Source organism: Pinus tabuliformis, chromosome 7 (genome assembly GCF_031772625.1).
Source record: "Pinus tabuliformis cultivar Carrire ecotype Pingquan chromosome 7, CPIR1, whole genome shotgun sequence".
NCBI classification, from domain to species: Eukaryota; Viridiplantae; Streptophyta; class Pinopsida; order Pinales; family Pinaceae; genus Pinus; species Pinus tabuliformis.
This window is the reverse complement of record NC_142293.1, coordinates 1118525428-1118538906: the sequence shown is the minus strand read 5'-3', so window position 1 is coordinate 1118538906 and position 13479 is coordinate 1118525428. Positions and strand designations below refer to the sequence as shown.

The window sequence follows — 13479 nt, the reverse complement described above, 5'->3', positions numbered from 1 at the left end:
AGGTATTTCTCACTAATTTCTCTGCCAGTCAGATTATTTGTATCAGATAGCCAATAAGGCATCCAAAGATTGTATTCAGAAACTAATGCATAATAATACAAACCCTTGGTTGTTACACCGATTTTCCAGCATTGGGCTTTTCCAGGGACATTTGTCCAAAAACAACAATGTCAATTGTGTGTGTGGTTATTTCTTCTTTCTCAAATCTTGTTTCCGCATATAATTTAATTAGTGAAGGTTGCAATCGTACTTACTTCGATATTTACAATGTAACACATTAAATAACTTACATGAATTAACAAGTAGGAGAAGTAATATTAGTTTGTTGCAGTAGGGATTTGGGTCTCAAGATTGTCACACAAAAGTGGGAAGATACATCCTCCCAATAGTATGTTGTAGCTCTGAATTCTGCATGCCTGGGCCCCCTGCACCCTTGCCCTTGTAATTTTGCTTGAGCTAGCAGAAATCTTGGAAGGACAGACACAGCGCGAAAATCCTTCTCCATAGACTGCCCTTCCCAGAAATATTCTCCCAAGGCATATCATCCTGACCAACCTGCTCACCTGCTCTTAAGGGCTAAAACGTGGGCAACATAGTCCCAAATAGCCCATTGAAAGCGTGTGCGTGAGTCAAGGGGAAATGATGGTCATACTGGAGGGAAGACCCTAAAGTTTCCCCAAACAAGAAATCTCGATGAATGCCCTTGTCCCGGTTTTGCTGCTTAATCTCTTCCAACATCTCCTATCCCCTCAAGAGGCTATCGAAAGATGCCTCCTCTTTGTTCTTGGGCTCCACCATGTCTATTTCCTCTACCTCATGTTTTAGGGTCCCACTATCAAGTGTGATCTCCAACTCCCTCTCTCGGATCCTATATCTCTGCCTCTGGTAGGTAACGTTCTACTTTTCCTCTATGGTCATAGAAGTGTCCCCACGGCTGAGCCAAGACCGGTGCTCTAATACCACTGTAATATTCCTACTAGGAAATAACAGTGATAAACAAAGAAAAATTCCACATACGACACATTAAATTTAACATGCAATAAGACACCCACAAATTCAGCCAAAATTTGTGCATAACTGAGCCAATTTATAATATGAGGAAAGCACAAAATCTGTATGAAATGCCTGCACTTGCGCTTGCTAAAGCAAGCTTGAAAAACCCCATGTGAGAGATTGTATTGCTTGGATGTTAGGAAGCACTTCCTCTTCAAACTCTGCGTTGGCCTTGGAAATCTACAACTGCTAACTAGAAAGAGACTGTTGTTTGGCCCCACTAAAGTGCTCAAAAAATTCTGAGAAATTAGCCTTGGCCTCTCCTCAACAAATCCACAAAGACCTAGAAAGTTTTGGGCCTAGTTCCAACCTCTGAAATTACCCCCAATTATGGCATGCTCCTCAACCAGTTGGGTAATTCGAACCACCAAGAAATACCACTGCCGCAGACCTCCAAAATGTTGAGTAATCTCACCCAATATTCTCTTTATGTCACCAAGCCAACTCAGCCCTAAAATCCTGGATCAAGCCCCCACAACGAGTGGCCTTCACCAATGACCGCGCAGGCCCCATTCTAGTCACTTATGCGCAAGCACAAGAGAAGAAAATTTGCACTGTAGTATAGACCCTCAAACCTCCAGTTAAACCTCTACAAAAACGTTGCTATATCCTGAGGGAATATGCTTCTAAATTCCTGGAAATAGTGTTTCTCTGTAACTCACTCCCCTCAAGAGTGCGTGGTCCCTTTCCGTGCCTAGTCTGCTCCCGAATAACACAAGTTCACCTCTAGAAAGCCCTCCGGAACTGCTCCACAATGCAACAATGGCTCCCCTAGGGTGGCACTCAAAGTCCACCGAAGAAAGAGTTGAGATTTCCCCTCGGAAATCTCGTGTGTTGGACAACACTTGTAGACTTGGCTCAATAGCTCAAGCGTACTAGGTGAGTTTGTTTGTTGAAAGTTCAAAAGCCCCCAAATGAATTCTTCTTCTCATATTAATCCTTGAGCTCCCCCTTCACCAAGTGGGCCCATACATCGACCTATTTTCCCTCTCTCTCTTCCCACAAGTACGCCTTTCTGCAAGGGGTGCGTATTCCTCTTGGGTGGCCCCCACTTCCAACTAGATGTTCGATTTTCCTTCCTTTCTCCTATGTTGGGCCACATCAAATCAAAATTGCCAAGTGGGGTCCTCCTAACCCACTCTTCTCAAGTTGAGAGCCAAAATTGTTTTTCACTCAGCAATATTTGCTAAGTGGGAATATCACATCTATATAATTCTCTATAAGACCAATCTATGTGCAAAAAATTCCATTTTTGAATTAAAGCTTCCTTTGGCATTAACTATCAATATAAACAATGTGTACAGAGCTTTAATACAGAGATGGAGGACTGCAAATGCAGCCTCTGCATGAACAAGCAAAAGTTGTACAAAGCTCAAAATTAGGGGCATGCTTAGGCCAAATCACTGGCATATATAAAGCTGCGAGCTTAAAGTCCATGCTCAAAAGATAACTAAAAGCATCAAATCAAAGGTTCATAGCACAAACATAACCAAGTAAGAAGTGATCATGAAGGTATTGAAAATTTACATTCGTTCTCAGGGTGCCAAGTTTAATCATGTCTATTTTCATATAAAGTTTACTCCTCAACATGCACACAGAAACCACTGAAGAGTTTCCCAATACAAGAGAAAACTGCCGTAACGATGAGCTGAATTTACCATTAGAATTGCATTTTCATAATAGATGAAGTATGCAGATCAAATGAGTCTGGACGACGGACAAAATAGTCCTTGATAATCCCTGTATATAGTATAAACCATATTGATTTCTTTGTTCCAATATTCTTCCTTGTAACTAGATATTTTATAGTAACTAGAAGCAAATGTTCAGGAGGGGATGAGAAGGCAATATAAATTCAAGAGTTCTATTATTCCATAATGTACTTTGAAAAGTTCAAGTTTCACAAACTCGTTTACTAATAAGTCAAAACAACCCTTTTTCTTTGTGAAAATACTGTTTTGTTGCCATTTTGGTGTATTGCAATCACATAAAATTACAGTTCAAATAAAAATGCATTAGAAACCACTTCTTATAACATAGGATAATTTTACAATGTTTTTGCAGCAGACTTCACTAAGAAAGAGCTCTGTAACTGCCAGTTTGTTAAAAAAAAAATATGCATTTGGTAGACACTGAGGTTATGTTTGAAGTCAAATAATGCTTGCGATGCAGTCAAGCCTTCTATTATTTTCACTTTACTTGTGGAAAAACAAATCTGGAATTACTGAACATAAATCACTACCTTCAAAAATTTAACTATTTTTTTTGAGTTTTTGAAAATATTTCACACAACTAAACACTATAAGAAAGAAACATAAATATTACAAATTCAAAAACTTACTAGCATCACTAAACTCTAAACTTTACATTTTAAGCTCTTTAAGCATAAATTACAAGTGATAACTGGAACTTGCCTTGATTTTAAGATACATTGCTCCAATCCCTGTATTGACTTTTGCGCTTATTTTGAACAGAGGGAATTGGATTAGGATACCTAACAATAAAATCCTTTTCCTCGTGATATACTCAAATCTGAGATCCCTAGCTATCATGTATTCTCACAGTTCAAAACTGCAATTATTTATCAAAGTGATCCAAGTCACAATGTTTTTGCGGCAGAGTTTGACTAAGAAAGAGCTCTGTAACTGCCCTTTTGTTAAAACAATAATATACATTTGGTAGACACTGAGGTTATGTTTGAAGTCAAATACACTGAGGTTATTTTCATTTTACTTATGGAAAAACACATCTGGAATTACCGAACATAAATCAGTACCTTCAGAAATTTAACTATTTTTTTTTCGAGTCTTTTGAAACTATTTCACACAACTATACAATATAGGAAAGAAACATAATATTACAAATTCAAAAACTTATTAGCATCACTAAACTCTAAAATTCACATTTTAAGCTCCTTAAGCATAAGTTACAAGTGATAACTGGAACTTTCCTTGATTTTAAGATACATTGCCCCAATCCCTGTACCAACTTTTGCTCTCATTTTGAACATAGTGGGATTTGGATTAGGATACCTAAAAATAAAATGATTTTCCTCATGATATACTCAAATCTGAGATCCCTAGCTATCAGGTATTCTGATAGTTCAAAACTGCAATTATGTATCAAAGCAATCCAAGTGACTTGAGTTGTTGAACATGTTCTGTTGGAAGAGGAGGTGGACTCCAATCAGAATCTAGTACCTCGCCATCTACATCTTCCACAACATATTCCTGCAATACCAAAATAAGAGATTGAATATATGGTTCCCAAGCAAAAAGTAAAAGACTTTATAGTAATATTATATAGAATGTATGTATAAGTATCTTTCATCTTTGTACAGTGTACTAAGATGATCTATTCCACCATCCATGAGTAAGCATTATAATTAATGTTATCAAAAATGATAAGTTTGAAGGCTGTGAAGTTCAGAAATATTAACTATTAATTTTCCTACAGGATATTCACAATTCTACACTTCTGAGTCGGTATCAATGGATTTTCTTTCCATTAAAATAGTAATCCTGCTCAAAATTCCACATATCATGCCTTTACTATTTCCTTCCAAATGCACAATTTTGTTCAAGTGTATATACTTTCGCTGTCATAATAATTTAAAATGGAGAAATAAAAATGCAGTATGAAAGACGTATTCTCGTTATAGAAGAAGGCATTAACTCCCAAAAGATATGACAGTGTGTTTCAACACCTGAATGACTTCATTAGCATTCTCAACTAATTTAAATTAACTAGCCTAAGTTACATTTACATTAACCTTTAACTTAGCCCAACACTAGATTTTAATATTAGCATTATTTAACATTGGACATCACATTCTATCGTCCCGCTTATGCCCAATTGCTTAAACCAAGTTTGTCACGCAACCTTAAAAAGTCATCCTTTGACAATAGCTTGGTGAATATATCTGCTAGTTGATCCCAAAAAGGGAAATACAAAATTTCTGTGTTCTGAATGGCATAATGGATTTTTCACCAGCTTCAATACCCCCTGGTTGTCAGAGTCCAGAGCTTCACTCCATTCAAATGGACTCTTATATCCTCAACAATCCTCCCAAACAATTCTACCTCTCATGCAGCATCTACTGCAACTTAATCTTCAGCGTACACGGCTGATAGAAATTGTAGTATTTTCCCCCTAATCCATGAAATTATACATGAACGCAAATTGCACATCCAAAAGTTGATTTCATGTCATCTATTGAGCCTGCCCAATTTCAATGTATATAACATGTCAAACTGAACCCATAGTTACTAACAGACTCCACACCTAAATCAAGCATCCCTTGTACATATCCTAATATCCTCTCTCAACCTTTGGTACGTTACACAAGTTTTGAGCAAACTTATAAGGAGCAAAACTAGTTTTGAACAGTTCAAAGTGTGAAGAAATGCCATTTTTGGGATTTTATATAATATTTACAATTTCTTCTTATTATATCCTCTATTTTGTCCATCTCTTCAGTCTTAGAAGGTGTTAGTCATGTTTCTTTAAACCTTTAAAGTTTGAAATTACTCCTCAGCCTTGATAGCTTCCTCCATTTTGGTAAATGCACAACAATATTTTTAAAATACCGTACCCTTTCACATTTCGAAGATGTTTGATAATTGCTTCAAATACAGATAGGGTTATTTCTATTTCCATTTTGACCTTTTGGCTATAACACTTGCATCTAGAGGCCTTGTTTTTTTCCTTATACAATACCCTGGATAATTTTCCACAATAAAATGTTCTCTATCAATATTGTCGAGGATGCAAATGTTTCAATTTAACCATTGTGAATCAAACAATTTGTACTATCCCTTCAACATTTTTATTTTTTTTAACAATTAGTTTCAAGATCACTTTTGTTCTGCAAAACTAGCAACACTGTAGAGTCCAGCTCAATCTCATTGATTTGCAAAAGCCCCACACTGCTTGTTGCTTGCTTCAAGGGCACATTTCCTCTGCTCAAGCAACTTTTTCCACACCGTTATGATCTGCCAACTTCACTCTCAAACTAAAAAATATAAATTTTCTAGTTGAATAGAATTATATGAGTAACAAAATCTTGACAAATTTTCCTCTGAAAATTTTGTCATCACACACATTTCTAACATAAGAATTCCTTTGTTTTTCTAGATGTTTTGCATTTGTACAATTTTATCTTACATTGCTAAAGCGTGTTTCTTATGCTTGTTGTACACATATCTCGTTGTTTGTGTTTTTGTCACATTATAATACATATTTAATCATTTTTCACACATCTGTCGCTTTCCAAAAATGTGTATTTTCTATATTTGGGTCTGCTCCTTCCTCCTACATGAGTCTAGTTTATTTTTGTGAGTTCTTTCTGTCTGCACACATTTTTTTTCTGCGAGATGAATTTTGGGTTTCCTTTCATGTGCCTTCTCTCTTTCTGTTGTGTTACCGCACAAATTAGCAAGTCTCATTAAGATCCTCATGAGACGCTAAGGTGGCACCACATAGGACAAGTGTCAACTGTCACCTCAGCACAAGTTCCCACTCTTTAGACCAACTCCTACAAAGCTAAGGGAGGATTCCCTATACTAAAAATCCTCCAACATAGATTGGTAGACCAATGCCTAATAATACCTTTCAGGTGATGGAGTCCAGAAATTAATTTCAAAAATCTTGTTGATCCAAGATGAAAATATGGCTGTAGAAAATGCAGATCAGCAAGAAAAACAACACTCCAACTATGGAAAACATCTCTTGAAATAGCACAAAGCTGAGAGTTATGAGCCCTTACCAAATTGGAGACGAATACCTTGCTATAGACCTTAGTAAATGGCTTAAAATGAACAATTAGGCTGTTTTGCAACTTCAAACCTTCAAAACTGCATAAAACACAGAAAATAGCCAACTAAACCCCCCTTTGGCAATACCCACAAGCTTATAAATGTTGATATGTGGGCATCTATGGGACGAGTTTCCCATGAGAAACCCTTCTGCCGCAAAGGAATGTCTTGCCCCAAAAGGATTTATATTGGTCAAAAGGGAAATTCAATTGAATAAAAGAGAATTATTATTATTACTATTAATTTGTTAACAATTTAGGAAAGAAATTATTTGGAAAATATATTTAATGTCAAGAAGAAATTGAATTCGAATTTACATGTCCCTCCAAGAATTCAAGTCGACCTCAGTGTTATCAGGACTGAACCGTACCGGTTTGGACTGGCCGGTCTGGCCGTTTTCAGCTCTAAAACGGTCCGGACCGGTGCAATGGACCAAAAATGGCCGGTTTTGTTACAGAACCGACTGGTTTTGTACCAAAATGGCCATTTTTGCTAACCGATACTGAACCGTCCGGTTTTGTACCAATCCAGCCATTTTTGCTGAACCGGTACCGAACCGACCGGTTCAATGCAGCTGCCTAACAACTCATGTGTGGGGACCATTCAAGTGATTTTTTAATTATTTTTTGCTTTTTTAAATATTTTTCTTAGCTAGGGCTTCAGGGTGTGAATGGTTGGGGTGGTTTTAGCGAATACACACCAAGAAGAAGCATTGTTTGGAGAAAAAATAGTTGAATGACATGGCTTATGTTTAATACAACCTTAGATTGAGGCGAAACCAGTCACTGAATAAGACACCTGAATCAAGCAACATAACTTTGGATGACTTTGATCCATCATCAGAGTGGGTTGTGGAGACCCACGAACCAACATTTAACAATGACGATCATGAAGATCTTTCTTGGATGGACTTGGACCCACTTTCAGCTCCACCTCCAGGGCCAAGGGAATCAAATCAAAATCCCACTATAGATCCTTAGTCTGCTACTGCTCATTCTGAGGATGAAGATGAGAGGGAGGCTGAGGATGTTGATTCTAATTAGTAATTTAGTACTAATAGTATTGTAGTTTGATGTATCAAAGGGCATTTAGAGTCTATATCTTGATATATTTTATTTGAGACATGTATTGCACTAAGTGTTATTTTGGTATTATCATATTATGCACTCTTGCTATATAAATGAGAACTTTTTCATATTTGTGTATAAATGGTTTGAATTTATATGGATGCACATGAATATATAAGATTTTCCTTAAAATTTGAATATTTTATATATTTTTGCTCGACTGGTTGTTTGGTCCGGTTTTTTTACCGGTTTCTGTCTGGTTCTGGCCGTTTCTCAGTCTGAAGGATTTACCGGTTCAATAATCGTTCCGGTTCTGATAACTATGGTTGGCCTGCCCCAAAGGATGTGACTTTTCCACAATGAAATAACTATAAATATTAAATAACCAATCATTGTGGCTCAAGCAACTCGCATTCGAAGGTTCATACCTCTTAATGATTCGTATGTTTTTGTGGCTCACAATACACAAAAGTGGCTCGCATACTTTATTCACGTGGCTCGCATTATACACTTGTGGCATGGATCTATGTTTATGTGGCTCACATATTTTATTTGCGTGGCTCATATTTCCTTCTATGCCACGGATCTATTTCTATGGCTCGTAGTATGTTGATTTTGGATAGCATCAGATCTGCTCTAGCTCTAAAATTTTGTGGAGGGGCTAGAATACATGAGATCTCTAGAACCCAGAAATTGGTTGGAGAAATTCCACCCGGATGAGGAGTTATTAAAATAATTAATATTTTTAATGGGTCAGTTGGAGACACACTTGAGAGATCAGTCAGTTAAATTTTTCTAGGGCATGGTTAGCTGAGAAAATTGAATAGGTGATCTGAGTTGCAGTGAGAGGGGCAGTTCGGCAGAGGGACTTCAGTGCAAGGCTGAGAATACATAGCAAAGAAGCAGAGCAGCACTAGGAGAGACAGCGCAAAAGGAGAGCTCTAACGCAATGTTGCAGTGATGCACGCAATGTCACAATGACATAGTGATTTCGTGACATAGTGACGCAATGGAGGCTAAGGGGTCTCAGTGATGCAGTGATGCACTAAGCAGCTCCTAGAGGAGGTGATGCAGTTCCAGCGCAGAGGTTGGAGTAGCCATCATTGTCCAGCACTAGGAACAGCGCAATCAACTGTGGGGTTTGTTCATCCAGGTGTTGACCGAGTTTATTCTCTATTGGGTGAGCCATTTGGCACCCTAGTTGTATTTAGAAATTTGCTTAATAATACAAACCCTCTATATGCTGCATCGGTTTTCCCACATTGGGTTTTTCCAGGGACGATTGTCCAAAAATAACAGTGTCCCTTATGTATTTGTCTCGTTCTATTTCAGTTCATGATTTGCATGTACGTTTAGTCTGCAATAGTGTTTTCATCGCTATTTAAATAATTAAATAACTTGTTGAATGTAAAAACAAGTAGGAGATGATAAACCAATGATTGCAGTAGGATTTTTTATGTGTAGATTCAGAAATTTTCACACAGTATCAGAGCATTGCAGATCATAGAGAACTGAAGACACCAGTCGGGAGATCTAGAGAATTTGCTGCAGAGAGGTAGCTGTCCCGAGTGACAACGTTGTGCCGGAGCCAGAGACGCAGAGGGAGAGTAACGCAGTGCAAAAGAGGTGACGCAGAGGCTCACGCAGTCCCTGTGTCAACATTCTGAGCCAGGTGAGGGTGACGCAGTAGCTGGGAGGAGCCCACTCAGTAACTGCTTTAGCTGTCTAGGCCAGTGCAGAAGCAGAGAAGGGAAGATTAGGCCCACGCAGAGCCACGTTAGCTTTTCAAACCAGGAAGGAGTGACGCAATGGCCAAGAGGAGTTGATCTAGCTCACGCAGTGATTGCACAATGCCAGAGGAGCTCAGATTCATCAGTTCCCGGGGTTGAGGGAGCAGAGAAGATTCGATCTGAGGAGCTGGTGGGATGCTGTTGTTGTTGGTGCAAAACAGTGTATGTGGAGATAGAGCCGAGGTAGAGGGAATCACTGCCTTGACAGATTTCTAGCCAAAGAAATCTAGATCTAGGTTGCGATAGCAAAGGAGGATTGGAGAGGAGTGATTCGACATTTGGTCGAAGGATTTCCATGAAGGAAATCAGGACTCAGCGGGAGTCTAGAGGAGCGTGTTCCTTAGAGGATTTCTTGCGCCAAAGAAATCCAGATCCAAGTCTTGCTGGATTAGCGGCAGGAGAGGGAGAAGAGAACCAATCCTATATTTGTTGAGCAAAGATGACAGTCAATGGACTGAGGGATCAGGACAGATTGGATGGAGCTTCCAATTTTGTCATCTGGAAGGCCAGGATCCTAGCAGTCCTGGACAAAAATTGCATCAAGGACTATGCCTTGAAGGTAGTTGTTGTTCCGATCGACGCTGATTCGTTAAAGAAGTACAAGGAGGTCCAAGCGAAGGGCAAGCATGATCCTAGACGGGGTCAAAGATCATGTAGTAACACACATTGCTGAGAAAGAAACAGCAAGGGAGATGAGGGAGACACTGACCACCTTGTACCAGGGCACTTCCATCCAGCGAAAGACGCTATTAGAAAACCAACTGAGATAGTATCAAATACAGAAGGGAGAAGAGATCGATCCCTTCCTCCTTAGGTTGCAAGGGATTAGAGACTAGCTAACTTATGTGGGGTCTACACCAAATCCTAAGTTTATGGTCAGAACTGCCGTGAATGCAGTCGCTGAGGACTGGGAGACATTTTTCCAAAGTATCTTGGGCAAAGCGACTCTCCCCAGTTGGGAGGAGATGTGGGCAGCTCTTCGATAAGAAGAGATCAGGAAGTTGAACAAGGCGGCGGGTAGCGACAAAGGAACCCGTGTCAAGAAGGAGGAGGAGGATGCAGCTCTCGCATCATTGGGACAGCAAGCACAGCAGAAGTGGAAGAAGAAGCATATTTCCAAGGTCAGATGCTTCAAGTGTGGGGAGCTTGGACATTATGCCACTCAGTGCCCATAGAAGAAGGGCAAGGAGGAAGCTTCTGAATCGAAGGTTGCTCCAGCAAAAGCTGACAGGGAAGGCGAGGATGACAATTGTGCCATGAGTGCTCATGCGCCTCTGGAGAAGAGGTAGGGCGACATGTAGTTGTGGTCGAGAGGACTACATGAACCCAGGGCAGGATCCTTGAGGTGCCCAAACTCTTGGATCACATACAGCCACGGGAGCCCTTAATGACAGTAGCAAAATGACGGGTGTCGGTTGGAGCGAGGTGTGATGGAGCGATAGTGGCAGAGCTAGAGTGTCAAAGTTCGAGGCTATGCAGTGGATGTTGTAGCAGTGCGAGAGGCACATAATAGTTTGCAGCAACGTAGTAGCAGTAGAGGGTTAGCACAGATTAGCAGCAGAGGTAGCTTCAGCATCACGAGGCATTCATACTGACCAACTAAACAGTTTTTAGGTGAAGTTTCAGTTGCTTACTTCTCAGCAACTGAGTTGCAGTGCAGCAGTTAGCAGTGGCAGTGTTAGAGGCAGCATTTTGAGAGAGAGCTGTAGTACAGATGTAGCAGTGGCAGTGGCAGGGTCATGGGCAGCAGTACAGGAAGCAGCAGTGCAATGGATAAAGGGCATCAAGCCAAGCATCAACAGCACAAAGGACCAATGCAATGGATCAGTGTACTACTTCTATTGAGAAGTGTTACTAGAGCACATTCCTCGCTAAGAGGGAGTGTTGATTTTGGGTAGCATCAGTTGTGCTCTAGCTCCGAAATTTTGTGGAGGGTCTAGAATACATGAGATCTCCAGAAACCAGAAATCGCATGGAGAAATTCAACCCAGATGAGGAGTTATTAAAATAATTAATATTTTTAATGGGTTCCTAAGTCTAAACTTAGGAAAATAAAAATATTAATGGGTATTAATAAGAATATGGGTGAGAAACTTCTAAGTGACGAGGATCAAGTCTATTTTAATCTTAGTTGTTGATTAGGGACTTAATCTCGATCGTTGATTCATCAACAAGAAAAGTATAAGAGGAGGCTTGAGGGTCAGTTGGAGACACACTTGAGAGATCATTAAGTTCGATTTTTCTGGGTCGCGGTTCGCTGAGCAAATCGAATAGGTGATCTGAGTTGCAATGAGAGGGGCAGTTCGATAGAGGGACTTCAGTCCAAGGCCGAGAATACATAGCAGAGAGGCAGAGCAGCACCAGGAGAGACAGCACAGAGGGAGAGCTCTGACGCAGTGTCACAGTGATGTAGTGACACAGTGTAGCAGTGACGCAGTGTTGCAGTGACGAAGAAATGTCGTGACACAGTGGAGGCTAAGGGGTCTCAGTGACGCAGTAAGCAGCTCCTAGAGGAGGTGACGCAGTTCCAACGCAGAGCTTGGAGCAGCCATCACTGCCCAACACTGGGAACAGCGCAGTCACCTGTGGGGTTTGTTCATCCAGGTGTTGGCCGGGTTTATTCTCTGTTGGGTGAACCAGATTTGGCACCTTAGTTGTATTCAGAAATCTTCTTAATAATACAAACCCTCTATATGCTACATCAGTTTTCTTGCATTGGGTTTTTCTGGGGACAATCGTCCAAAAATAGCGGTGTCCCTTGTGTATTTGTCTCATTCTATTTCAGTTCATGATTTGTATGTATGTGTAGTCTGCAATAGTGTTTTCATCACTTAAATAATTAAATAACTTGTTGAATGTAAAAACAAGTAGGAGATGATAAACCAATGATTGCAGTAGGATTTCTAATGTGTAGATTTAGAAATTTTCACACAATACACAATAGTGACTTGCATACTTTATTCTTGTGTCTCGTATTTGCTTATGTGGCTCACATTATACACCTATTGCAAGGATCTATGTTTTTGTGGCTCGCAATAATAACAGTGGCTCATATTCAAGCCTTGTGGCTCGCTATCAATTTCTATGGCACGTTATTAATCCCTGTGGCTCGCATTCTTTCTCTATGGTGGATCACATCATTCTATGGCTTGTATTTTCATCACCATGGCACGTATATATTCCATTGTCTTGAATTATCATATCTATGTTTCGCTTTACAGTGGCTCGTATTAGCATTACAATGGCTCACATCTGTGGATCACACATTATACTATGGCTCGGATTTGTTGTGACTCTCACTTATGGCTCGTACTCTCTACAACGACTCACTCTCTATATGAGACTCACATCTCTCTAAGGTTGTATTGTATCTCTATGACATAGCATTGATCTATATCACAATATGGTATAACAATGACCCATATAACAGTGAGGTATGACATAATAGTGAGGCATACAAAATGGAAGTTAATGTATGGCAGTAAACTTGATGCATATCAGTGATCTTTAGTAACCTACAGTGGCAACACCGCTTGCATGGAAGTGTCTATGATCTACTTGACATGACAGTGAATTATATGACATGACTGATGAATACAACAGTGACTTGGAGAAATAACTCATATCTATAAGATAGTAACCTTGGTATGACAATAATCATGTATATGACAGTGACCTTGAGTGATATTGATGTAGATATTTGATGGTGATCTATATGTATATCAGTTACCTTAATAAATGACATGACAGTAA

The 13479-nt window shown here is 39.6% G+C and overlaps 1 protein-coding gene across 1 annotated transcript in view; it reads right to left on the bottom strand.

Annotated features, from left to right (window-relative positions):
- Positions 1 to 3892: 3892 nt before the first annotated feature.
- LOC149251447 (RING/FYVE/PHD zinc finger superfamily protein) overlaps positions 3893 to 13479 on the bottom strand; it is a 173248-nt gene continuing 163661 nt past the window's right edge. The window contains exon 8 of the mRNA XM_089459445.1: positions 3893 to 4283. Coding sequence (XP_089315571.1) covers positions 4176 to 4283 — 108 coding nt within the window. The 3' untranslated portion in view covers positions 3893 to 4175. The remainder of the gene's footprint in view (positions 4284 to 13479) is intronic.